The 27,724-nt window shown below is 42.5% G+C and overlaps 1 protein-coding gene across 1 annotated transcript; it reads right to left on the reverse strand.

Moving 5' to 3' along the window:
* Positions 1-1,363: 1,363 nt before the first annotated feature.
* LOC143888739 (uncharacterized) lies at positions 1,364-2,791 on the reverse strand. The gene has a single exon (XM_077393156.1). The coding sequence runs from the start codon at positions 2,789-2,791 to the stop codon at positions 1,364-1,366; it is 1,428 nt and encodes a 475-aa protein (XP_077249271.1).
* Between the last annotated feature and the right edge of the window lie 24,933 nt (positions 2,792-27,724).

The following is a 27,724-nucleotide window of genomic DNA, read 5'->3' on the forward strand; positions in this document are numbered from 1 at the left end:
GGTACGGGTAAGAAATACTGGCGCGGGTACGGGTAGCCTTTCATGAACCCGGAACCCACCCGGGCAGGTACAGGTATACCCGCGGGTAACCCAGCAAATTTAAAGAAGAAATTATATATATATTTACCAAAAGAAATTATATGATTAATGGGTGTGTGAACACATAAAAGTGGTACGATAGATGTACAAGCCTTGATATTTAATCCATCAGCAGCTTCTTAACAAGTCAGCTGCAGTTGGATAAAATATCAAGGATGGGATGATCAGTCACATATTCTAATTGCTTTGACTTGTGTTGTTGGCCCACCCACATAGTCTATTTTTAACTGTTTAGTGTTTAGGCCTCAAAAATAAAAAGTTGAAAACCGAATGGCGGGTAACCCGCGGGCACCCGTAGGCACCCGCAGGCACCAACGCCCGACCCAGACCCACCCGCAGGTCACGGGTACGGCTTGGGTGCGGGTAATTTTTTTCGAGGGTAATGAAACTGGTACCTGTACCCCTGCGGGCCGGGTGTACCCGCGGGTACGGGTCCCATTTTGCCAGGTCTAGACATGTCCCAAATTTCTGATGGCACCTGTCTACCTCTAAGTAAGAAGAGAAGATTAATTCTGGATTTCCAGAGAGCACATCCTCGGGCCATGAAGAAGGGGTTTGGCAACTGGTCAGGAAAAGAAAAGAAAAGTCTCATTCTCTTCTTTTTCCAGCATCTCCATCATGTCAGATCCCATTCTCCAAGCTGACTAGTGGCCATAGTTGAGGGAGCCCTCAGCCCTCTGTCTTGGTGTGCCTTGTATGGCTTCCCTAGCTTATTGGCTCTTATGATTTGTGGTTTTTTGGTCTATTTGTCTCCTGTGTTGGGGAAATATATAGCTCTCTTGCGCTGTTTGTTTTTCTGTTCTTGTCTTCATTTTTGATATTTTTGTTTTCTTGTTTTATGTTTTGTGGATCTATTGTTCCCCTATCAGAAGGGGGTTGTCTTCAAGCTTCATGTGTATCTTTCCCACTCCTCTAAATGAAATGAAATCTGGTAGGGGTCTTGCCTAAACCCAGCTTACCCATCAAAAAAAATAAAAAAATAGGCATGTCCCTAACAGCTCTCCCTACTTTGCCATGTGTACAATCACATTTTTAGATTTTGCGTGATCTTCATTTGCTCATCGAATCGGTCCCAATCACATCCACACGGCACACTTTTTTTTTTTTTTGGTAAGTAAGTTAGGGTTAGGCAGACCCCGACCAGCTAAAATTAATGAGAAAGAGTATTACAATCTAAGGGGGCTCAAAGGCCAACAGGCGGGGAACATGCTCCCAGGCAACAAAAAGAACAAAAGAGACAAGAAGAAACATTAGAGATACAGAGCTATGTCCTTGTGTAGGGGACTCCAGCAGAATCTGTTGCAATAATATCTTTGAGAGGGTTTGGGATGGACGACGGAGGGATGTCATCACCCTTGCAAGGGCAGTCCTCTTTTGAAAGGAAATCAGCAGCTGAGTTTGCTTCTCTCCAAACATGAGTGACTTTCCAGTCAACAAAGGTAGCCAGACCAACGTAGATTTTGTCCAACAAGGTGAGGGCCTTCCATGGGCAGGGGACTTGAGAGTTGATAATATTGACTGCATTGAGGGAGTCAGATTCAACCCAGATTCTGTTGAGGGCTTTTTCCTGAGCCAAAAAGATTCCATAGTCAATAGCTTTCAGCTCCAAGATTGTGATGTCGTCCCCAGAAGCAGGAATAGAGAAGAGGGCGAGAACAGAGTTGGGATTCCTAATTAGACCTCCCAAGGAGGCACCATTAACAAAAAGGGAAGCATCAGTGTTAATTTTGGCAACACCGACAGGGGGCTTGATCCAGGAGCAGGTTCGAGTTAGATTAGGTTTCAGATGGATAGGGATATTGAAATGGAGAGCAAATTGGAGACTTCTGGGGGAATGGTTATCATGGGGGTGGAGGAATCTAATTCTAGTTTGAATCTTGTCGATGATCAGATGAAGAATATCTCTTTTGTGGGTTGGGGTACCGCTGTGAAGTCTTGAATTTCTTTCCTGCCATATACAATATATGGCTGCCCCAAAAGAAACTTTCATGGCAATGGTATATTGGCTTGAGCCCCTGAATTGATTTCTCACCCATGCTTCTTCATCACATAGAGTTTTGCCAATTTTCCTTCTGTGATTAAATCTCCAGAGCAGAAAGTTCCAAATCCATTTGGAGAAGGCGCAATTAAAGAAAAGGTGGTTTACTGATTCAAGCCCAGAGTGACATAGAAGGCAAGCTTGATCAGTGGTAATACCCATGGAACACAGACGGTCTCTTGTTGGGAGTCTGTTGCTGATGGCTTGCCATGCTGTGAGAGCATGCCGGGGAATGTTTCCTGAAAACCAAATGGTTGAGCACCAGGGAACTTTTTGCGCTTTGATTCTGACTTCGTTCCAGGCTGATTTTGAGGTGAAAATACCATTTGAGCAAGGTTTCCAAATAGCTTTATCAGAGTAGCCAGGGCGGATGATTGCAGAAGAAATGGTCTTTTTTAAGACGGCGAGGTGGGGGAGATCAAACATCTGGTCCCAGATGCCATTAAGGAGAAGTCTACTTAGGTTGGTTTTCTTACTGATGTTGGTTTGAAGAGAGGCAGAAGAGATTTGGTTGGATATAGTCCCTTCAGGGTGCCAAGGGTGGTCCCAGAAGTTTATGTTTTCCCCTGTTCCAATAGAATAGCAAATGTGATTTTTCATGATGTCCCTGGTTTGGAAGATTCCCCTAAATCCCCATGAAGGATGACTGGGCATCTTCATTTGCCAAATGCTTTGATTTTTTATGTATTTGAGTTGGACCCAGTCATTCCATAGGGATTTCCTATTCGAAATCAGCCCCCAGAATTGCTTCATTTGGCCAATACGGTTGGTGTCTCTGATTCTTCTCAGACCAGCTCCCCCTTCTCTTTTGGGAGTGCAAATGACCTCCCAAGAGATGGCATGAAATTTTTTGTGCCGATCTTCTCCACTCCAAAAGAAATTTCTCAGGATTTTTTCAATATCATCTAACACCCCAGCTGGAATGTTGAAAGAAGAGGACCAATAAATCTGAAATGAGTTAAGGATCAATATCATCCACACGGCACACTTGAAGTCCAAATGCGTTCGTTAGAAAAAAAATATTAACAATGATCTTGAAGCATTCTTCTAATTATAATAATAGATGGATGTGGTCTAAAATACAGCTGCATTTTTTGTTAAAAAAAAAAGGGGCAACCTCTTATTACTCCTAGAAGTTTCTAGCCTAGACTACCCTGGAGGAAGCTTCTCGAATAAACTCGGCCTCATTACATTTTTTTTTTCGAATTTTCACCGAGGCTACCGATATTGGCACTACTAAGTGATTTGCTAGCGTCTATCGCAAAAGGCATTTAACAGATGGTCTCTTACATGTCAGACCAGCCACCTCGTGAATGAAGACAAAAGCTGCTGAAAAGGGAGCCTGTGTGGCTGGTCTGACATGCAACAGACCATCTGTGAAATGCCTTTTGCGATGGACGCTAGCAAATACCACTATGTAATTGCACTAGCTCACCTTATCTTTTACTATTTAACCCGCTGTCAAAGGTTATCATTTTTTCCGAAAAAGAGTCTTGGTGGGCTCACTCCACAACGTTCACTCTTCCATCATTGTGTTAGATTGTAAGATTTGAAGAAGAAAAGATGTATTTTTTTGTCATGGTTTTGAGTTCTCTGTAATGTCGAAACCGATCCCCTGAGACGCACAAAGAACAGAGAAGGTAATCCGTGCAATGGATGTTGGATTGATATTCATGTTTCTGTTCAAGGGAATGTACAGAGATAATAAATCTCCTGACTTAATTGTGTCTATGTATGAAGAGAAGTTGAAACTGAAATTTGCATTTGATAAGGCCCTCCGCATGAATATTGGTGTACTTAGTACTTTATTGATCTTACGGTTTCATCATGAGCTTTGGACGTTGTTAGGCCTAAAATCAGTAATAGATACGACAGGGACGTAAGAGCTGAGCTGGAGGACCCGAGGAGCCGAACTAAAAAGGTCGAGTTCTGCGCAAGGAGCAAACGAGGTCAGAAGACCAACCCGGAGTGTTGCTCCGGACAGGCCCTTCGACACTCAAGTCAGTGTGAGCAAGAGTGCAGAGCGTGTTTAAGAGTGGTGGGTGAGAAGTTATTACCTTCTGATTTAAGCTTTGAAGGCCCTTTTATAGAGGGAAACCTGGGGTGGTTGGATTACCTACCCCAGGACAGGTGTCGGCCTGTTATAGGTTCGAGTTTACCTACTCTGAGGTAATTACCATATTGCCACTGCGCAGCCGTTGGGCTTGCGGTGGGCCATCCAGGGGCCACGCGTCGGCAGCTAACTGGCTGCTATTTTTATACCCCATCAGTTGCCCCCAGTTCTCCAAGTCATTGTAATGATTTGGGGAAGTGTGGTGAGTTACATTCCTGATAGGGGGGAGTCTGTTCGGAAAATCTGTCTGTCCGGCCTGGGAATCAGTCCGGAAATTTGTCAGTCCGGCCTGGGAATCAGTCAGGAAATTTATCAGTCCGGCTTGGGAATCAGTTCAGAAATTTGTCAGTCTGGCCTGGGAACCAGTCCGGCTGGGGCCGGGCTGATTTTTGTCGCGTAGCGGATGCGCCATATCCAGTCCGGCTTGGGCCGGACTGGCTTTTGTCGTTTAGCGATTTGCGTCATATCCTGTCCGGCTTGGGCCGGACTGGTTTTTGTCGTTTAGCGATTTGCACCATATCCTGTTCTGCTTGGGCCAGACTGGTTTTTGTGGTTTAGCGATTTGCGTCATATCCTATCCGGCTCGGGCCGGACTGGTTTTTGTCGTTTAGCGATTTGCGCCATATCCTGTTCGGCTTGGGCCGGACTGGTTTTTGTCGTTTAGCGATTTGCGACATATCCTGTCCGGCTTGGGCCAGACTGGTTTTTGTCGCGCAGTGGATGCGCCATATCCTGTCCGGCTTGGACCGGACTGGTTTTCTTAACCCTTAGCGATTGCGCCATATCCTGTCCGGCTTGGGCCGGACTGGTTTTCTTGACGGGCACAATCACTTTAAGAGCTATCCCTCACACGAGCACTTCATAGATGCCCTTAGCCCCTTGGAGATACGGGCGTATTTACTTACGCCCTTGCATCGAAGTGTGTGTCCTTCATTAATGAAAGACACGTGGCACCATACAAGGGCCCTCGAAGTGCGTACCCTTCATTAAATGTGAACCGCCTTAGCCAAGGCTTTATAAAAGGAGGTTTTCACCCTTCATTTTTCACTTTTCACTTTTCACTCTTCTCCTTTTTGCTTCTTTGCTCTGCCAGCTCGGCTTGGATTGCATGCGGTTCTGAACGTCCGCGGATTGGGAGCCTTCTGTTCTGACCGGTAATCTTCTTGAGCGCGTCTCTTATTCGTTTCTTTTTCTGCGTTCATGTCCTGTCATAACTCTAGCTCTGAGTCCGGTTCGGAGTCCGGTTCAGGGGAGTCCTCTTCCAGTATCTCAGGGTCTAGTTCGTCAGGGAGGACCCAAAACAATCCGACCACGACTTCAGGGCCAAAAATGCTAGAGTAGAAATCGTAGATAGTGACGACGAGGTGGTTGGAGACGAAGTGATTTTGGATCTGAACACCACCCCACTCCCAACGGATAGTTATCTTCGAGGAGAGGCGAGTGTTGGTAGTGACGCTGCCGAGGCGTCCACGACATTCCTCCTGGGCCAGGGCGTTGAGGTTGTAGCCAGGGCCCGGATGGACGCAAACCCTCAATACAACATACAGGCTCTTCACGAGGAGAACTTCCTTGATGAGTTTGTGATGAGAGACATTAGGGATAGGTACTGTGTTCCCCCAAGGTTTGGGCTGAGGGAGGCGATAGAGGGAGATAGGGCTTGCAACGAAAGCCTCGACGTCTGTATATACGACGAGTCGCTGAGGGCTGGGCTCAGGTTCCCTTTGCACCCGTTCTTCATCGCGGTCCTTCAATATTACGGGCTAGCTCCGGCTCAGGTTGCGCCGAACTTGTGGAGGGTGCTGACCGGGTTCATATACCTCGTCCAGGGCCGGCTTGGGAGAAACTTGTCTGTGCCGTTGTTCCGCGTGTGTGTGCAATTGAAGAGGCACAAGGACGGGGGTTGGATTTACATTATCCAGCGCCCGGAGGTGAAAATGATCACTGGCACTCCCTCTTCCATACACTTGTGGAAGAACAGGTTCTTCTACGTCGAGGACAGGGAGTCCACCGAGCCCTGGCCAGTTCCTCTGAAATGGGACGCCTCGGATACAGTTGCAATGAGTCGCAAGCCGTTCCTTGAGGGCGAGGATGCAAGGACGTTTGCCCTAGTCCGCGAGGAGCTGGACAGTGAGGGACCCATTCATTGTTCGGAATTCCATGGGCAAGAGGTTCTGGTCGGGCTGGGCCTTAGTACTGCGATCCCGGCACGTATGTGGCTAGTCTTGCTCTAAACTCTTTTTTTTCTTTTTGTTGTTTCTGACTGGTTTGTTCGTCTGTGTTGACTTTCAAAGATGCAGAAACAGACAAAGATGGAGAGAGTGAGGCAGGGAGCATTCGGGAGGGCCCAGCAGGGCCAGAAAAGAAAGGCCGTTGAGATGCCGAGTCCGACTCTGACCCAGAAGACGCCGCCTCCCAAAAGTAAGACTACGGTGAAGTTGGTCGGCGCCTATGGCCGGGGGGCGGGGTCCTCAAAGTCGGGTGGAACACCCACCGGAGCCCGTCCACCTCCGGCTAGGTCTGGAGACAATGTTTTTCGGCCCAACTGGGCCGTTCAGAAGAATGACACCGGTCTTGGTGAGAGCCGGGTTGCTAAGGAGCTCCTCACCAAAGTTCTCCTCAGCAATGACAAGCACCAGGTTCTCAACGAACCTCCAGCTGCGGCCGACGATGCCATATTCTCTTCACTTTACCAGGTGAGGTGGCCCGCGAGTTTTTGTTTGTCTTTGTCTTTTGATTCGCTTTCTTGTGTTAACACTTGCTGGCCTACAGATTTCATTGTACTATAACGACCTTCGAGAAAAGAGCAAGAAGTTTCCGAGGCAATAACAAAGTCCGAGGAGGAGAGCGGACAGCTGATGAAGGAGGCAGAAGAGCTTCAAAGGTCCATTGGGCAGACGGTCGAGGAGAACAAGCGGCTCAAAGAAGAGTTGGCCGCTCAGAAGGAGAAGGCAGCCGAGGCTCTCAACGCGCAGAGGTCGAGAGCTCGGGAGAGGCTGATAGCGGCCGTTCAGAAAAAGGAGGACGAGCTCTTCAGTTTGTCCAGCGAGTCCTATAAGGTTGGATTCTTTGACTGCCTTGAGCAGGTTAAGGAATCCAACCCGGCCGTGACCTTGACGGGACTGGTTCTCCCTGACCCACCGGCGCCTGACGACGAAGAGCCGGGCACCACCGCTGCTGCAGTGGTCCCGAAGTCGGACCCATCACGGGGTGGTAGACATGGGGTGCCTTGAGCTCCCTTTCTTTCTTCTCTTTTGATTTGATTTTTTTGTAATGGTCCTTTGGAGGCCCAACTTTTGTAACAGCCTTCTGAGGCCTTATTTTTGTAATGGCCCTTCGAGGCCCTACTTCATGAATGGAAATTAAATTTTGCTGTCCACCCCTTCTCCACTTGTCTGTTTCTGGCTAATACTGTCGGATTCTATACTGTGTCGATAATACTCCAGACAGGTGTTTCGAGCTTCAGTTGAATCTGGTCCTTGCGGGAGCAAACCATTGTGAACTAAACATCGAGTACCCTAGTTTTAGTGAACTGGGTTTCCAAGTGGCGAGTACCCTAGTTTTAGCGAACTGGGTTTCCGAGTGGCGTTGGTTTTTGCGTCCGGGCTTGTTCCGGACCAGGAGTGCGCTCCTGGTCTTTGCGGAGAAGAGCCGTGGCGAACCAAGCATCGAGTACCCTAGTTTTAGTGAACTGGGTTTCCAAGTGGCGAGTACCCTAGTTTTAGCGAACTGGGTTTCCGAGTGGCGTTGGTTTTTGCGTCCGAGCTTGTGCCGGACCAGGAGTGCGCTCCCGGCCTTTGCGGAGACGAGCCGTGGCGAACCAAGCATCGAGTACCCTAGTTTTAGTGAACTGGGTTACCAAGTGGAGAGTACCCTAGTTTTAGCGAACTGGGTTTCCGAGTGGCGTTGGTTTTTGCGTCCGGGCTTGTTCCGGACCAGGAGTGCGCTCCCTGCCTTTGCGGAGACGAGCCGTAGCGAACCAAGCATCGAGTACCCTAGTTTTAGTGAACTGGGTTTCCAAGTGACGAGTACCCTAGTTTTAGCGAACTGGGTTTCCGAGTGGCGTTGGTTTTTACGTCTGGGCTTGTTCCGGACCAGGAGTGCGCTCCCGGACTTTGCGGAGACGAGCCGTGGCGAACCAAGCATCGAGTACCCTAGTTTTAGTGAACTGGGTTTCCAAGTGGCGGGTACCCTAGTTTTAGCGAACTGGATTTCCGAGTGGCGTTGGTTTTTGCGTCCGGGCTTGTTCCGGACCAGGAGTGCACTCCCGGCCTTTGCGGAGACGAGCCGTGGCGAACCAAGCATCGAGTACCCTAGTTTTAGTGAACTGGATTTTCAAGTGGCGAGTACCCTAGTTTTAGCGAACTGAGTTTCCGAGTGGCATTGGTTTTTACGTCCGGGCTTGTTCCGGAGCAGGAGTGCGCTCCCGGCCTTTGCGGAGACGAGCCGGGGCGAACTAAGCATCGAGTACCCTAGTTTTTAGTGAACTGGGTTTCCAAGTGGCGAGTACCCTAGTTTTAGCGAACTGGGTTTCCGAGTGGCGTTAGTTTTTGCGTCCGGGCTTGTGCCGGACCAGGAGTGCGCTCCCGGCCTTTGCAGAGACGAGCCGTGGCGAACCAAGCATCAAGTACCCTAGTTTTAGTGAACTGGGTTTCCAAGTGGCGAGTACCCTAGTTTTAGCGAACTGGGTTTCCGAGTGGCGTTGGTTTTTGCGTCCGGGCTTGTTTCGGACCAGGAGTGCTCTCCCGGCTTTTGCGGAGACGAGCCGTGGCGAACCAAGCATCGAGTACCCTAGTTTTTAGTGAACTGGGTTTCCAAGGAGTACGAAGAGATTTGCAAAAGAACTTCTATCATTCATATTCAGTGTATATTTACAGTCACTTTGACGCCAGGCAGCCTACTACTGATAGTATTGGCGGAGGTTCTTTGAATTCCAGGCATGGGGTAATAGGTGCTCCTCCAGCGTCTCCAGCTTATAACTCCCCGGGCGAATCACTTCTTTTACTCGGTACGGTCCCTCCTAGGTCGGGGAGAGTTTTCCGACCCTCTTTGGTTGGGAGATAGCAGCTTTTCTTAGGAATAGATCCCCTGCTACTAGAGCCATGGGGCTCACGGACAGATACAGGAGTAGCTCCTCACCCGGTTCCGGCTTTGTTAACAGTGGTGGAGAGGACAAGTACTGCTTCAAGTCCTCGAATGCGGCCTGGCACTCCTCTGTCCAGTTCGTGAAGAGCCTAGATTTAGGAGCCATGTCTTATCCATAGATTATTGTAGTTCACCTTATGTGGCTACAGCGCGGTCCTAGTACACTCACATGTCTGTCTTGAGTCAAGTGTCTTGACTTTGCGGGATTATATTTAGGGCTGGTGCCCCTGGTTAGGATATATATATATATATATATATATATATATATATATATATTGATTATCAGATTGGGGCCTACTCTTTAGTGAGGTTTCCTTGTCTAATCTAATCAGTTATATCAGCCCGTTTTTCAGATCTAGACCCGACCAGTGGTTTTTACTTGCCCCTCTCATGGTCGTGGTCTATCTTTTGCTCTATTCTTTGAGATTTTTGTCCATATATCTCTTGATTATAAGATCAGGACCTACTTTATAGTAGAGATTCCTGGCTTGAATCAATCCGTCATGTCTATTCATCTCTCAGATCTAAACCTGGCTAGTGGTTTATACTTGTCACACTCATAGCTACGGTTTATTCTTTGACCCAGTGATGATAAATTTTACTTGTTTTTATCCTTCAGATTCAAACCTCATTTATCCATTCTTTTGTTGTGTCATTCATATTGCGTATGTATTAATCAAATTTTTGCTTGTTTTGTCTTTATATACGGTCGACAGTTTGTCTACTGTCTCTATGGCCATAGTCTATCATTGTTGATCTCCTTGATCATACAGTTTTGACATCCATCTTCCAGATTTAGATCCGGTCTATGATCTACTTTTGTCATTTTGTGACCGCGGTCTCGTTTCTGAGTTTCTGATCATCTTTTGATCATTAGTGGAGCATTCGATGTCGCCAATTGTATCCTTCTTATGATTGATTGTTAAGTTTATCCTTATCCTTTGTTTATTCGAGGTTATCTTCATTTCCTAATTATCCCGTCCTATCTTTGTGTCAGGTCTGATTATGGCGAACATTTTGTTGGACAACTGGATAGCCGATACCATTAGAGTTCTTCCATCTGAGCATTCAAAGAGAAACATGGTTGATCATTTCATCAATTCATTCACTCATCTGAATAGTCGGGATATAAATTGGAAATTCCTTCAAGCAGCTGCTGGACTTTGGGATCCTGTTCTTCATGTCTTCCGATTTGGCCCTTTTGAACTCTGTCCCATATTTGAGGACTAGTGTACCCTGCTAGAGCTCCCATCTGAGGGACTCTGGATCAAACCTTCAAGAATATAATCTCCTTATGATCTGTTTTGCAAACTATTCAAAAATGAAACTGTGGATGCTCTGCCGTGTTAACGGATATGTGCGTGAAAATTCAAGACCTTGTTAAACTTTTTTCTAACAACGTCGATCCTACTAACTCTCATTTTCAGGATTGCCGACGTAGTGCTTTAATTTTTATGGTCTTCGCACGTCACGTTCTTCGCTGAAATTCCCTTGTTGCATCTTTGACGCTACTAGGAGTAGTAGATCAGATCAATGAGGGGAGGAATCCTATACCCACCATGTTAGCAGAAACCTTCTTGGGACTAGATCTTATTGCTTCTCAAGAGATCAAAGACAATTTCTTTGGATGTGTAAAATTGTTGTATGTCTGGCTTGGGGAAAAACTTCAGGTTCTTCAGCGACAAAACCAAAACCCGTATACCCTGAAGAATTTCCGTGCATGGCAACCAATAGCTAATCAACCTCAGTCCATTGATGAATGGCACAATTGGTTGCAGTATGTAGAGGAAAGCCAATTTCGTTGGGTAAGTCATTCATGCTTCCAAGTTTTCACTAGCATCTACCCACATCCGTTTGTTTACCTCATGGGTCTTGAGAAATCATCTTTTTATGCACCCATGCGATTTGTCCATCAGGTTACGGGAATTCCATGTCCTCCCGGAGCCATAGTCCCTCCTCTTTGTGAAGATCGCACTCCTGATCTCATTAGATTCATTGTGGCTGCTTGAGGAAACAAAAATATGAAGAGGAGATTTTCTTTAGCATCTAAAATCCGACGTGGAGAAATATCGGAAGAGCCTGTAAGCAGGAGAGCTCGGATTAAGGAGCCTTGAGGATCCATATCATGTTTTATTATCTTGATTTCTGCATTTCCCATTATTGCCAGTGAAAATCCGATGTAAGGGGGTCCCAAGTTATACTTGATTGGCAACACAATGAGGAGGGAGAATATGGTTGTTTAAGAAATAGAATCTACCAATTTTAAACTTTTAAACCGATTTTAAGATTAAGAGATCAAGAATCAATATTCAAGCATACAAGTTAAATCTAATGATGCAATGCAAATAAGAGAGCAAAGAGATAGAAAGAGTGCACCCGAGATTTAAAGTGGTTCGGTCCTCAAATCCGAGGCCTACTCCACTCCACCAACCAAACCCGTTGATGGCTTCACTATTTGATCTTCTTAACCTTGGCGAAGATCGAATGCCAATTACAATAGCTTTAACTTTGGTGGCTATCCTCACCCCAATAGCTTTAACCTTGGTGGCTATCCTCACCACGGAGAATGGGCTTCGCTTCTCCGAATACTCGCCCGAATACAACACTCGAAGGTTGAAAGAAAGAAATGAAAAATCCCTCACAAGGGTTACAAAATGGATGTACAAATTTGAGCCTATGATCCAAATCCTAAAGATGGTGATGAGAGGCACAATTGAAGTTTGATTCACTCTTGGATATTCAAATGAAGTTTTAGAGTGTTAGGATTAATTATTTGAATGTTTAGAACACCCATATTTATAGGAAAAACAAAATATGACCGTTCAATGGCATTACGGTAATTTCTGGAAAATCCCCAACGGCTCAAAATCCGACCGTTGTAGTGTTCTCGGAGTTCCGAGAATATTTCTCGGAGTTTCGGGAATTCTAACAGAAGATGAAAAAAATGTCTACTGGACCATTTCTCGGAGTTCCGAGAAAAACTCTCGGAGTTCCGAGAAGCCTATGAAGAGCAGATTTTCAATTCTGTTTGGGCTTCCAATTCTCAACCAAGATGGGATTGCTATGAGGGTTCCAAGGTGTTAGAACTCCACAAATACAAGCACTTGTTTATTTATGATGTGTGAGATTAACTTAATTATGCCTCTAAAAGCCTAATCTAGGTTTGGATCAATTACATTCTAAAAGACAAAAAATGGTCTTCAATATGAATTTCTTCATGTCTTCAAGTCTTCATGACTTCTTGCTTGATGACTTTGGCCTTCCAATTAGTGGTCCAATGTGAGCTTCTTGGCCTTCAATCCAAGCATCCTTGATCTTACTTTATCATAATCTACAACTTAGACAATCAAACACATTAGTGATAAAAGATCACTTGTGTATTGGAATCATCAAAACAAGATGGGAATGCCAAGGTAAAAACCATTGGGCTTACAATCTCCCCCTTTTTGATGATGACAAGCACAAGAGATTTACAATTCAAAGCATATACTCTTTTCACATTTTTCTTACTCTAGAGACTTTACTCTAGATTCTTCTCCCCCTTTGTTATCAACAAAAAGAAGGGGTAAGAAAAACAAAGGGTTTAAAATTTACAATTTTAAAGCTCCCCCTTTTTTAAAGAAAGATTCAATTTTAACTCCCCCTAGTTAAAATAATTTTACAATACAAGAGGGGTTATCACAAACCATACAAATGAAATATATTCAATTTTAAGTTAAAAAAAAACTTAATCTACACAATATGAATAAAATCATATGGGGGTTTTGGGAACCCAAGATTTCTTGGTCTCACATCTAGCCCTACTCTTGGATGCACATTGGAATTGGTAATGACCATTCATTCCACAAAAATGGCATCTAACAAGAGGGTTAGATATACTAGTCCTATCATGATAAGCATGTTGAGGTCTAAGACTAGTTTTACTTAGGATTATGTCAATAATTTTATTTCCATTTAGAAATCCATGTAAACATAATCTAAGTCTCTCATTTTCTTTCATCTTCATAAGAATTGGAGGAGCTTGCCATATTTTGAAATTTTACAAGTTGGCAAGATTTCTCATCCAAACTACCCTTAAGGGTATCAATCTTAAGTTTATGATTTGCAAGATTAACTTGTTCTTGAGATATGGAAGAAGATAAATCAATTTTCAAAAATTCAAGTTCTTTTTCTAACTTTAAAATGGATTTTTTAAGAACTTTGTTTTTGGAAATTTGGGAGTGCAAAGTGTTACACAATTCATCATAAGATATTTTTTCATTATCGCTACTTGATGATTTACAAGATGGGTGAGAGTTTACCTCATCTTCATGGGTGAATGTCATGAAGCAAAGATCATCTTTTTTATTTTCTTCCCCTTCACTTGAGCTTTTGCCCGATGTGCTTAACGCATCCCAACCGGCGGCAAGAGCCTTATGCTTCTTCCAATCTTTCTTACCCTTGTACTTAGAGGAAGTTGATTTTAGAAGTGGACAATCCGGTCTTTTGTGTCCAATCTTCTTGCAATTGAAGCATCTTAAGGCTCCATCAACATCACTTTCTTCTTTCTTCTTCTTATCTTTCTTATGCTTCTTTCTCCACAAGCTCTTGAATCTTCGTAAAGCTTCTTCTTCGTCACTATCCACTTCACTTGATGAGTCTTCCTTGGAAGCCTTGAGTGCTAGGGATCTAAATTCCCTCTCCTTCTCCTTTGGCTTCTTTTCCTCTTGTCGGCTAGTAAGGAGCATCTCATGGGTGATGAGAGATCCTACAAGCTCCTCCATGGTTAGCGTCTTGAGATTCTTTGATTCTTGAATCGCGGTGACCTTTGGATCCCAATGTGGAGGAAGAGACCTAAGCAACTTACTTACAAGCTCATCAGTAGGATAAGATTTACCAAGATTAGCCAGTTCGTTAGAAATAATAGAAAAACGAGTATACATTTCTGAAATACTCTCGTTTGGACTCATTCTAAACATTTCATACTTGCTCTTTAACAAGTTTATTTTGGAATCCTTGACTTGTGATGTTCCCTCATGGGTAGTCGCAAGGGTATCCCAAATAGTCTTGGCGGAATCAAAAAGAGCAACTCGATTGAACTCCTCGGTAGCTAAGGCACAAAACAAAGAATTTATTGCTTTGTAGTTCAAATTAGCTTGCCTTTTCTCTACCACATTCCATTCTTCAAATGGTTTGGAAGGTACATTGTATCCATTTTCAACAATGTACCAAAGTTCCACATCTATCGAGAGAAGATAGATGCGCATCCTTGTTTTCCAATGTCCATAGTTTGACCCATTGAAGAAAGGAGGTCTAGTTGTGGAATGGCCTTCCGGAAGTCCGGTTCCAATTTGGTGTACCATTTCACAAATAGAAGTTGCCAAATAAAATTTTTCCCTAGTTAGATTTTGAAATAACTTTCACAAAAATTTTAAAATCTTTTAAGAGCCAAGGCTCTGATACCAAGTGAAAATCCGATGTAAGGGGGTCCCAAGTTATACTTGATTGGCAACACAATGAGGAGGGAGAATATGGTTGTTTAAGAAATAGAATCTACCAATTTTAAACTTTTAAACCGATTTTAAGATTAAGAGATCAAGAATCAATATTCAAGCATACAAGTTAAATCTAATGATGCAATGCAAATAAGAGAGCAAAGAGATAGAAAGAGTGCACCCGAGATTTAAAGTGGTTCGGTCCTCAAATCCGAGGCCTACTCCACTCCACCAACCAAACCCGTTGATGGCTTCACTATTTGATCTTCTTAACCTTGGCGAAGATCGAATGCCAATTACAATAGCTTTAACTTTGGTGGCTATCCTCACCCCAATAGCTTTAACCTTGGTGGCTATCCTCACCACGGAGAATGGGCTTCGCTTCTCCGAATACTCGCCCGAATACAACACTCGAAGGTTGAAAGAAAGAAATGAAAAATCCCTCACAAGGGTTACAAAATGGATGTACAAATTTGAGCCTATGATCCAAATCCTAAAGATGGTGATGAGAGGCACAATTGAAGTTTGATTCACTCTTGGATATTCAAATGAAGTTTTAGAGTGTTAGGATTAATTATTTGAATGTTTAGAACACCCATATTTATAGGAAAAACAAAATATGACCGTTCAATGGAATGGCATTACGGTAATTTCTGGAAAATCCCCAACGGCTCAAAATCCGACCGTTGTAGTGTTCTCGGAGTTCCGAGAAAAAATCTCAGAGTTCCGGGAATTCTAACAGAAGATGAAAAAAATGTCTACTGGACCATTTCTCGGAGTTCCGAGAATAATTCTCGGAGTTCCGAGAAGCCTATGAAGAGCAGATTTTCAATTCTGTTTGGGCTTCCAATTCTCAACCAAGATGGGATTGCTATGAGGGTTCCAAGGTGTTAGAACTCCACAAATACAATCACTTGTTTATTTATGATGTGTGAGATTAACTTAATTATGCCTCTAAAAGCCTAATCTAGGTTTGGATCAATTACATTCTAAAAGACAAAAAATGGTCTTCAATATGAATTTCTTCATGTCTTCATGACTTCTTGCTTGATGACTTTGGCCTTCCAATTAGTGGTCCAATGTGAGCTTCTTGGCCTTCAATCCAAGCATCCTTGATCTTACTTTATCATAATCTACAACTTAGACAATCAAACACATTAGTGATAAAAGATCACTTGTGTATTGGAATCATCAAAACAAGATGTGAATGCCAAGGTAAAAACCATTGGGCTTACAGCCAGTCTGCTTATCCAGTTGTGATCAGAGATTAATATTTTCATCCGTTGTAATCACAATTTGAATTTTATTAATGAAAGTGTGTTTTGTTTCTCTTGTCACTATTTGATCAAAATATCTTATCTCATTTATCATTTATCTTGATCTAGTATTTATACTTCTATTTCAGGATTCTGATATAGAGCAATCATAGCTTCTCAAAAAACTCATATTTCAAAACCAACCTGGTCCCGTCAGACATCTGATTCCAGGCTGAGTCGACAGTCTTTGTGACCACCCTCTTTTACTTCCCCACTGTTACCCCTTTCAAACTTTCAGGAAACTCTTTCACCCATTCTACCCACACCTGAACCCATGGCAGAGAATGGACATAATACCCTTGACACCAATGAGATGATGAAGGCTATCCTAGCACAATTGGGCACCATCAATGAACAAATTGCTCGCCTGAAAAATGATAGAAGTTCTACTTCTAAGGAGCATGCACCCCAGCATCCTTCAGTCATACCTCCTCCACCTCCTATGATGAACAGACCGGCAGTATTTGCTGTGGAAGATGACTTTGAGGATGAGCAGCAGTATGCAGAAGAGAACTGTCACCCTCATCTGGAAAGAGCCGATAAAGGCAAGGTGATTACAGACAGATTGGACAGGCTGACCCAGGAGATGGAGAATATAAAATTCCAAGGCCCAAAGAAGTTGAAAATGGCAGATTTCATGATATATCCAGGAGTCACACTGCCTCCTAGATTCAAAGTGCCAGACATGGATAAGCATGACGGGACCGGGTGTCCTAGAAGCCATCTAATGTCAGTACTTCCGCTTCTGCAGCAGCATGGTCTATCTCCAAAGCAGGTTGCTCTCTTGTTTCCTCGATCCCTGATCGGAGTGGCTAAGAAGTGGTTCTTAAGCCTGAAGTCTGAAGAGATCCGAACCCTAGAGGATATTGCTAACATGTTCGTCGAGTAGTTCTCCATGGAGGAGGGAATGGACGTAACCAAGCGAGATCTTAAAGCATTGAAACAAGGCCACAATGAAACCTTCACTTCCTTCATTCGTAGATGGAGAAGGAAAGCTACGCAGATGACTCATCGTCTGTCAGATGAGGTGTTAGCCCAAGGGTTCAACAAGTACTCCCATTGAAATGTTTTGATGATTAAGAAACTCAATTTGTTATAAAATAACGGTTTTACACACTAATGATTCCCATTGGCAAAGCTATGATGTTCACAGCGTAGCATCCTCAAGAGTGCATGACAAACGGCAAATCATTCAAGCTGATTATAGGCTTCTCGAAACTCCAAGGATATTCTCGGAGCTCCGAGCTCTCGGAGCTCCGAGAATTGTTCCAGGTTCAAAAAAATAAGGTCTCGGAGCTCCGAGCCCGGATTCCGAGAAGACCGTTGGGGAGCTTAAAAATTGTGTATTTTTCTCCCCTCTATATATATGAACCTTGGGACTCTTGGGGAACCATCTAAGGAGTTTACAAATATTTTAAGAGCACTAAAAGGCATTCATTCTCCTTCTCCTCAAGATCTTCACTCTCAATCTCTCTCTTGTGCCATTTACCTTAGATTATTCTTGAGAGACTTTAGGACTTTCATTTGTTCATCTTGTTCTTGTGAGAGTGAGTGAGCTTTACTTGTAAATTAGCATATCTAGAGACAAGCGAGCTAAAAACTTTCATCTTCTTTTTATTTGGCACGAAGGGCGCTGTAGAAGACCCTTGGAGCTTGAAGCTCGATTTGTACAAGGCGGAAGGAACGCCGTATTTAAGTTCCTTGGAGAAGATAGTGGAATCCTCAAGGAGAGTAACTTGAGAAGAGTGGAGTAGGTCTTGAGCTAAGACCGAACCACTATAAAAATCCTTGTGTCAAAGCTTCTTTGTCTCTTCACCTCTTCTCTTGTGGTAAGCTTTTTACTATTGCTTTAAATACTATAATTGAGTTCCGATTCAATCTAAAACTAGTGCAATCTAAGTTTTCAAAATCCTTAAAATTTGAAAAGAAACCCAATTCACCCCCTCTTGGGTTGCTAAGTGGAATTTCATGAGGACCAAATAAAAATTGTTGTGAAGAATCTGTCTCCACAATACTACCATCACATGGCCATCCAATACTTTCTTGATTTCAATCACCTCATCAAGACGGGAACCCAAATAGAGGATGCATTGTCCAAGGGTTTGAGATCGAGAATTTCTTCTGATTCAAGAGAAGGAAAAAAACCAATGATCGCACCTAAGGAGATTCACAATGTGAATACTACTCCGCCAGCAAGGAGGGTAAACTTTGGTGAAGGTCGCCCAGAGAGGAAGGAACCAAGACGATTTGACTCTTTGCCATATTTCCTTCCAGTGGCATTGAAGAAACTGTTGAGGGACAAGAAGATTGAGTTGCTAGAGCCTAGAGAGATTCCGAATCCTCTCCAGGTACTGGAGGAAGGATTACTATTGCGAATATCATCAGAGTGTCGGACATCTGACTGATAGATGTATGGCATTAAAGCATAAGATCCAAGACATGATCGAGGCTAAGAAAATTACCATTGAGGCTCCTAACGTCACTCGCAATCCTTTGCCAACACATGCAACCCCTCCACCAAATGTTTATGCAATCCTTACAGAGGAAGTTGTTTTAGATCATTCCCGTATCTACGCAGTAATCTCTGAGGAACCATATGTGCTGAGATGGGAAGAGGGAGATGAAGATACAGAAACTGAGAAGCCTTATGTACTGTCTGCCCGAGATGAGGGATTTGCAGAATCCTCTGAGTGTTCATATGTCTTCAAATATGAAAGAGAAGAGATGGACGAGGAAGTCCCCTATGTTCTAAGGTTAGAAGATGAAGATTTGCTACTCTTGAATGAACAGTGTGATGAACTCTGCCATGTTACACGTGGTGGACGTGTCTTTAAACCTGTCGAGTTACGAGTTGAGAATCCTGCTGAAGTAGCAAGGGCATCAGAAAATCAAAAACAGAAACAGAGTGTCGAAGAGGAAGAGGATAATTTGCTGAAACAATTGAAGAAGACGCAAGCTAATGTTTGCATCTGGGGCTTATTGATGGCGTCACCCAAACATCGACAAATGGTGCTTCGTGAGTTAAATGCATCGCAAGTGTCAGTTGAGGTCACCCCAGATGAGTTGGTCAGCTTAGTGACCATGACAAGAGCTTCCAATACTTTATCCTTCACAGACGAGGATTTGCCTCCAGAAGGTAAAGATCATACTCGCCCTCTCCGGATCACCATAATCTGCAACAAAAAGAGTGCCGGAAGTCTTAATAGATAATGGGTCAGCTTTGAATGTTTGCCCGTTAAGTACTGCCACTACTTTGGGGTTCGGACCAGAAGATTTCATACCATCTGAGCAGGGTATATTGGCATATGATGGCACCAGAAGAGGTGTAATTGGGACATTGGCCACTGAAATCGAGATTGGGGGAGAGACTTTTGAAGTCGATTTTCAAGTGCTTGATATCAAAACCTCTTTCTTTCTTCTCCTAGGCCGACCTTGGCTGCATAAGGTCGGAGTTATTCCTTCAACGCTACATCAGAAACTGAAGTTCATCCGGAATAACAGAGTGATTACAGTGCGAGGAGATCCAGAGCCTGAAATTGGACAGATAACCGCTGAGTCAATTGTCGAAAATGCCAAAGATGTCAGTCTGACAGGATTTTCACTAAAGGTCTCTACTATAACTATGGAGGTAGCCATGAATGAGGAGATCATGTTTTTAACAAGCACCAATGTCCATGTAGCAAGAATAATGCGACGACATGGGTATGTCCCGGGAGCTGGCCTGGGGAGGAATCTGCAAGGCTTGACTGAATGGCCAGTGATGAAGGCGGTGAATGGATTATTCGGGTTAGGGTATCAACCTACTCGAAAAGAAATCCAAGAAATGAAGGCATACATGTTGAAATGGGCCGAGTGTCGTCGCCGAGGTTTAGAGTTTCCTATGGGTCCGTTCAGCATGGTGATGAATGGCAGATTCAGAAAGGAAGGGGCTGATTGTCTGTTTTACGGTTTTTCTGAGCCTTGGTATGATGAGACTGGAAAGAAAAGGCCGGCTTTAGAGATTTTCTTCACAGATAAATTGCCGGAGGATTTCTATAATGAGCAGATTGCAGTGATAGCAGAGGAAGAGGAACAAGACTCAGATTGGGTTGAGAACCTTGGACCAGAACTCCTAGACTCCATGTTTCGGGTTAAGGCACCAGTCGTGGCAATGATTGGAGGAGACACACCCTTCATGAACCCAAGAAACTCCATTACCCCAGCCGAGGGACCTCTGGATAATTGGACCTCACAGGTTATACCCCAAGTAGTCTTTCAATACAGTCCCGTCCCTTCAAAAGAGTCAGTCGTTTCAAAATTTGTGTCACTTTCTGAGTCTGTCCCAGAGTCTGTCATTTCTAACTTTTCTTTTGATGCAGGTACTGTAGAGGTCGGGTCCACTTCTAGAGTAGGTGACGAGTCTGTCCATGGTGGCGTTGAGTCCGAGTCTGAGGACGTCTCCGTTGATGTTTCATCTGTACATATTTCCCATTGTGTCGATACTGATGTCGACTTGTCTTTTCATTCTGTTTCAGAGTCTGTAAAGCCTGCTGTGGGCTATTTTACTGATGTAATCATTGATTCCGATGAACTAAAAGACTCTTTTGCTTATATTCATGTACGTGTCTCTTCTGCTGATTCTGCTTCTAAACCTGATCAAGTAACTAATAATAACAATCAAGACTCCCCCTCCAATGAGGAAGCCGACGAAACTCCCCATGAAATCAAACACATGATTCAACAAGAGGAGAGTCGTCGAGCAAAACCACTTGAAGAGGAAATTGAAACCGTAAATATCGGTGATGAATCCTTAATTCGGGAGATACAGATTGGCAAAACTTTATCTCCTGAGGAGCGCAAAGAATTAATCACCTTGCTAAAAGAGTTTAAGGAGGTTTTTGCTTGGTCTTACGATGACATGCCAGGATTGAGTGAGGACATTATACAACACAAATTACTTCTAATCCCTAGCATCAAGCCGAAGAAGCAAAAACTCCGAAAACTTAAAACAGAATGGGAGTTGAAAGTTCATGATGAGATAAGAAACTACTCGAAGTAAAATTCATCGAAGTAGTTGAATACCCCGAATGACTCGCAAATATAGTACCGGTGCACAAGAATGACGGAAAAGTCAGGATGTGTGTCGATTTCAGAGATTTGAACAAGGCAAGTCCGAAAGATGACTTTCTGCTTCCGAACATTAATCTCTTGGTTGACAATACAGCTGGACATGCACTCTTATCTTTCATGGATGGATTCTCAGGGTATAATCAAATTAAAATGGCGCCTGAGGATATGATGAAGACATCATTCATTACTCAGTGGAGGACATATTGCTACAAGGTGATGCCTTTTGGACTTAAGAATGCTGGTGCTACCTATCAGAGAGCTGCGACTACTCTTCTTCATGACATGATTCATAAGGAAGTCGAGGTCTATGTAGATGACATGATTGTCAAGGGAAAGACTCGGCCAGAGCACACATTTGCCTTAAGAAAGTTCTTCGAGCAAATCCGAAAGTATCAACTTCGCTTGAATCCTAGCAAGTGTGTATTTGGGGTCATATCAGGAAAGCTGCTCGGATTCATGGTCAGGGAGAGAGGAATCGAAGTGGACCCTCAGAAGATTAAGGCTATCCAAGAAATGCAGCCACCAAAGACAGAAAAATAGATTCGTGGATTCCTTGGCAAAGTGCAATACTTGAGGAGATTCATATCTCATTTAACTATGACATGTGAACCCATCTTCAAGTTGTTGAAAAAGAATTCTTCCAAGAAATGGAATGAAGAATGTCAGGAGGCATTTGAAAAAGTCAAGCAATGCTTGTCCTTGCCTCCTGTCCTATCCCCAGTCATTCCTGGTCAACCATTGTTGTTGTACTTATCTATCACTGATACGGCAATGGGCTGTATGCTTACTTAGCAGGATGCAGGGTCTAAGAAAGAAAAGCCTATCTACTACATCAGCAAGAAAATGCTCGAGTATGAAATCAAGTACACTATCTTGGAAAAGACATGTCTAGCATTAGTTTGGGCGACTCAAAGGTTTAAACATTACCTGTTGTCGAATAAGATACTTTTGCTCTCACGGATGGATCCGTTTAAGTATTTGTTCGAGAAACCCGCTCTTACAGGAAGAACAGCTAGATGGTTGCTATTGTTGTCTGAGTTTGACATCACTTATGTCACTCAGAAATCAATTAAGGGACGGGTCATCGCTGAGCAGTTGGCTGATGCTCCTGTTGAGGATAATGCTTTTCTGAAGGCTGATTTTCCTGATGAAGAGATCATGGACATTGAAGAAGAGCCTCCGAGTTTCAAGTACTTTGACGGAGCTGTCAATAATCATAGCCAAGGAATAGGGGCAGTTTTGGTATCTCTAAAGAAGGAGTATATCCCTATATCCATCAAGTTACAGTTCGAATGCACCAAGAATATGACAGAATATGAAGCATGCATCGCAGGACTTGAGGCAGTGCTGGCTTTGCGAATTCAAGACATAGATGTGTTCGGAGATTCAATCCTGATCATTTGTCAAATAAATGGAGATTGGAAAACAAAAGAGGCAAGTTTGATCTCATATCACACATATTTCGAATCCCTGGTCAAGAAGTTTAGGAGTGTCACCTTCACTCATCTGTTGAGGACAATGAATCACTTTGCCGATGATTTGGCTACTCTGGCTTCAATGTTGGACATTTTTGCTACAATGGAGGTTCAACCTTTAGCTGTGAGGTTACAATGGGCTCCAGCGTTAGGAGTCTGTCCTAGATGTTTGGGGTGTTTTAGAGTTAAGAAGTTGTCATGTTTATGTTGATATGCTGTGTCTTGTCGTGTGAGTATCCCTAGAGTTAGGAGGCCTCGAGTCCTGGTTGGTTAGACATTTAGTCGAACCGATGGCTAGACTATGAAGCATTTAGTCAGCCCATGGTTTCTCTTAGGATGCACAGCCTAGTTACACATACGATGTAGGGCCCACCTGCATTAGCTTAAGGCTAACCAACTTGCATTAGTTAGGGCATATAGGGAGTCCTAAAAATTACAATTCACATGAACTTAAGCAATTGTACAAAAAAACTTTAAAAATCAGTTGAGTCTAGTGAATCAAGTTTAGAATAGCGGTTCTAGATGGTTAGGCATCGTAGTTTAGAATAGGTCATCGAACTACGTTGATTCTGATTCTTCCCGATGCCGAGATACGTAGAGCAGCCAGGATGGATGGCCATCCTGGTTCGAGTCCCATTCATCTCCACTCAAACTTCCCATCTGGGACTAAAGGTTTTTCACTTTACTTCAGAGATTTGGAGGGAACTCCAAATTTTGGCTATACAAACGGACCACTAAAATAAAAAGTACATAAAGTCGTTCAGAAAGAGAGAAGACCATAAGACAAAAAAAAAATCACTACTTTGTAATTTTTACAACATGAATTTTTCTCAAAGAAAATTCAACAAGGGCAAGGGAAGCCATATATAGACGAAAGTGAAAATTACAAAAATCAAAATCATCAGCCATTTTCACAAGTGGTTCGTGTGGTTATCATCAATCAAAATTTCCAGACGAAATTGCCCTTCTCACTGTGATTTTAAGCTGTAAAGACACGGCGTCACAATAGCGAACATGGGGCCACATCATCGTGTCAGTTGTAAAAGTCTAAATGATCAAGTAAAACAGACTTCGATTGACTCGTGAAACACATGCACATACACCTTAGAAAAATATGGCCCACCAAAGACCTTGCATTTAGGGTTATTGAGTCAATTGATCTAGTGGGCCATAACTAGTTTGACCTATTGGATTTAGTCTCACTGTAATTGAATGATCCTAGCCATCGATCGATCTTTTAGGTGGAGAGCTCGAATTACCCGATCAGGGATGATCCAAATCCAACCCAACAACAATAATTGGACATATGTCCATCTGCCTGATCAACGGACCCAATCACCCCCACGTGGCACACATGAAGTCCAAACGGGGTTGTTAGAAATAAAAAAAAAAAAAAAAAACAAGGCCAGTGATAAATCGACCCCCAAATATCTTAAGTCGAAAACCTTTTCTTTATTATTATTCCTAATTTTTTGCCACAACCACGACATTCTCCCTTTCCTTCTCCTCCATGGAAATCCCAACATTGAACCTAGACTACGTCAAATATGTCATTATCTAGGCCGTTAGACTTCCTGATGTACCGTTTTGAATCGATTCAAGCAGGGCTTTCCTTTGGGCCAACCACTACCTGCTCTAATCTAAAACACAATTTCCTAGCATGATTTGAAAAGTCCTTTAGGTGGATACGCGGATTTTAGAATCTTAGATCTCCTCAAAATTGAGACAAGAGAAGAATGAGACCAGCTGTCGTTTTCTGATTTCTCGCCCATCTTTCTGACAGCAAGAGAGCAAGGGATCGTCCTATGTTTCAAGGTTTTAGAAATCTTAAGATGGGAGAGAGATTTTTGAAAACCTGAATTTCTTACTTAAAATCGAAGAAATGCCTGTCAGGACAACATACAACAGCTTGATCATGAACCCTCTTTTACATTGTTTTCAAACTAAAAATCTGGATTCTAAAATCCGTGTATCTAAACTGCCCCTTAGTCTCCGTGAATGGACCACTTTGGTGGTTAACCACCCATTTCAGCTGTTTCAAGTTCATGTGAATCAGAGAAGCAAATAGATGTTTGCCATGAATTTTTAAATAAATATTTCTAATATTGATTCATCATATTACCATAATTAATAACCAAATTATCCTTGAATATTTTAATAATTACTAAAATGCTCTTTCGTTAATTATTATGATTATTAAATCACCTTTCAGCAATCATAATAATCACTAAATTTATTTAGAGCACTTTATCATAATTATTAAAATCAATTAAAGCATTATTTATATGTGTCAATGTCAAAAGGAGTGATGAATTTGACTTTTTATCCTTTGATTGTGATTCTTCTTCCTAAAAGATACCAATTGAGCACCACTATTGCCTATTTAAATGATCAAATCTTTTTATCTGCAAGGCAAATATTGGTCCAAAGGATGTATCATACCACCATTCAACAAACAAGTGGGGTGCAAATATCAATGCTAATGCCCATGGAGTATAAACAGAAAATGGGTGTCTATATATCAATTCAAGTGTTCAATGAATATATATATATACTAATATACTCAGAGACAGAACCAACCTCAAGGGCGTCAATATCAAAAGGAGAAACAACAAAGTTAATAATACTTTAGCCTTTTAAGGTGGGTGCCTCGATCAAATGAAAGGAATGTGAATACACCCATGAGATCTTTTAATTTCTTGCTGCACCCAAAATCAAACTAATCTTAAACATACCCAGACTCTTCCATAGCGACTAACCAGGGAACAGCTTCTTTTTAAACTAGTCGGGTGAGTGTATCTAGTTTCATTTAATTGAACTTTCTAAGTGGGGCTGTCAATATTAAAACTGAATGATCCGATAATATGCACATATATAAACAAAATATGGGTGTCAATATTAAAACTGGATACGGTGGTTTTAAAGACTTGTGCTATAGCTTAGTTTAGGTTAAAAACTGCATTCCTTTACCCTGACAAATTCTATGGAGAAGCCAAGTGTCATCAAAACATTTGCGTTATTGTTACAGTAACAGAGTGACGTTGATAGAGGACGCCAACTCGTCAAAGCTTAATGTTCCTTCTCAGAAAGTTCTCTCTCACTTGACTTCTTTTCCCTTCATTTAAATTCATTCTCTCACTTTTTGGCAAATTTTTATTTTATTTTATTTTTTTGGAGGGGATGTTGTTTAGTATTTTCAACTTACTAACACGTAGGGGTGCAACTCGGGTAAGGTTCAACCCGAAAATATTCGAGCAGGGTTGAGTTCGGGTTGGGTTGGGTTCGGGTTGGGTTGGGTTCGGATTGAGTTTGGCTCGGGTTGAGGGTTTGGGCAACCCGACACGAGTGAAATCCGACATTTTTTATGATTTTTTAAAAAAAAATTTATAAGCTTAAAAACTTGGGTTGGGCCAGGTTGAACTCGGGTCAGGTTGGGTTGGGGTTGGAAAAATGGGTTCCTCATGACGGGTCGGGCTTAGGTTGGGAAAGTGGGTTCCTTGGGTCGGGTTGGGTTTAAATCATTACATTTTTTTTTTTTGGTGGGGGGAGGGATTTTTAATGAGCTACTGATATTGGAGTTTTCATACTCTACAAAAAAGCGTCTTTCCGGTCTAAGCTCCACAACGTTCACTCTGGTCTATTGGTCTGTTCTGAAATTGTTTGTGAGAGCTTTTTTGAAACTATGATAACCTTTGACAACTGATTAAATAATAGAAGGCAAGGTGAGTTAGTGTAATTATCAAAACATGGTAGTGCAATTTTGAGTATCCTTGTAGACTACACTTATTGATGAGAGTGTTTCTTTGTTTTTTGTTTTGTTTTTTTCTGAGTCAGTCGTTTTATTTTGGTCTTAAAGATAGTCATCTTTTGGGCAAGGTCAAGTTCAAGGGCCAAGTAGGTTATAAATTATGGGCCAAGTGGGCCATAGGTTTGAAATTGGATTAGGGTCCGATGAGTCTTGACAAGTGGGTGAGTAAGAACTAAGAGTATAAATATTTACGGAGGATTGCTACATTGACCAAACTGATCAGTTAAGAAAAATACATTGGTCAAACTGGTCAGCTAAGAAATTAAAATGTCCAAAATATTTATGGAGGATTGCTACATTGACCAAGATAATCAAAAGAGATATTTCTTGATTTGAATGATTTAATTTGAGACCAACTTCAGAATTAAAGTAGCCCAAAAATTTTCTTGATTTTGCCACAATTTCCAATTGAGGTTTTTGTAACAACAAACGGGAGTTCTAACTTCTGAGGAATTCGAGGGGCTGCCGCAAGTGGGGCTGCTAGATCTCCCGTGTTCTTAGCTTCATCTTACTACGGTCATTTTTAGTATTTATTAGGGTTTTCCCTTTCTGCTTTTGTGAATATACTTTTATATATATATATATATATATATATATATATGTGAATATATATATATATATATATGTATATATGTATATTTTTTAAGATTGTTAGACTTTATGAGATTGAGGAAGCACATGAATATCTCTATAAGAGTGTTTTCAATGAAAGTGAACTTACCTGCGTGATGCAACAATTTTGGCCTCAACTATAAAACCAAAGATTGAAATTTCGAGATTTCGATTTTGGTCAACACCGACACCGAAATGGCCAAAATCCGAATGGGCTGAAAAGTACAAAATTTCGACCGAAATTTCGGTAATTTCGTCCAAATTTTGGGTAAAATATTAATTTTTTATTCCTTTACAAAATTTCAGCCTAAATTTCGGCCCAAAAAACCGACATTTCGAGCGGCTTTATGCAATTTCGACCGAAATTTCGGGATTTCGGCTATGTCCGAAATATATGCCGAAACTGAAATTTCAAACCATGGCTGCAAATAATGTTTAATGGACCATTGGGGGACGTCCTTATCAATGATCATATTGATCAAGGTTTTATTGACTGCTTCAACCCAAATGTTAGATAGGCCAAATACTTTACAGTACC

Source organism: Tasmannia lanceolata, unplaced genomic scaffold (assembly GCF_043159265.1).
Source record: "Tasmannia lanceolata isolate RefF3 unplaced genomic scaffold, GAP_Taslan_0.1 ptg000012l, whole genome shotgun sequence".
Lineage (NCBI taxonomy): Eukaryota > Viridiplantae > Streptophyta > Magnoliopsida > Canellales > Winteraceae > Tasmannia > Tasmannia lanceolata.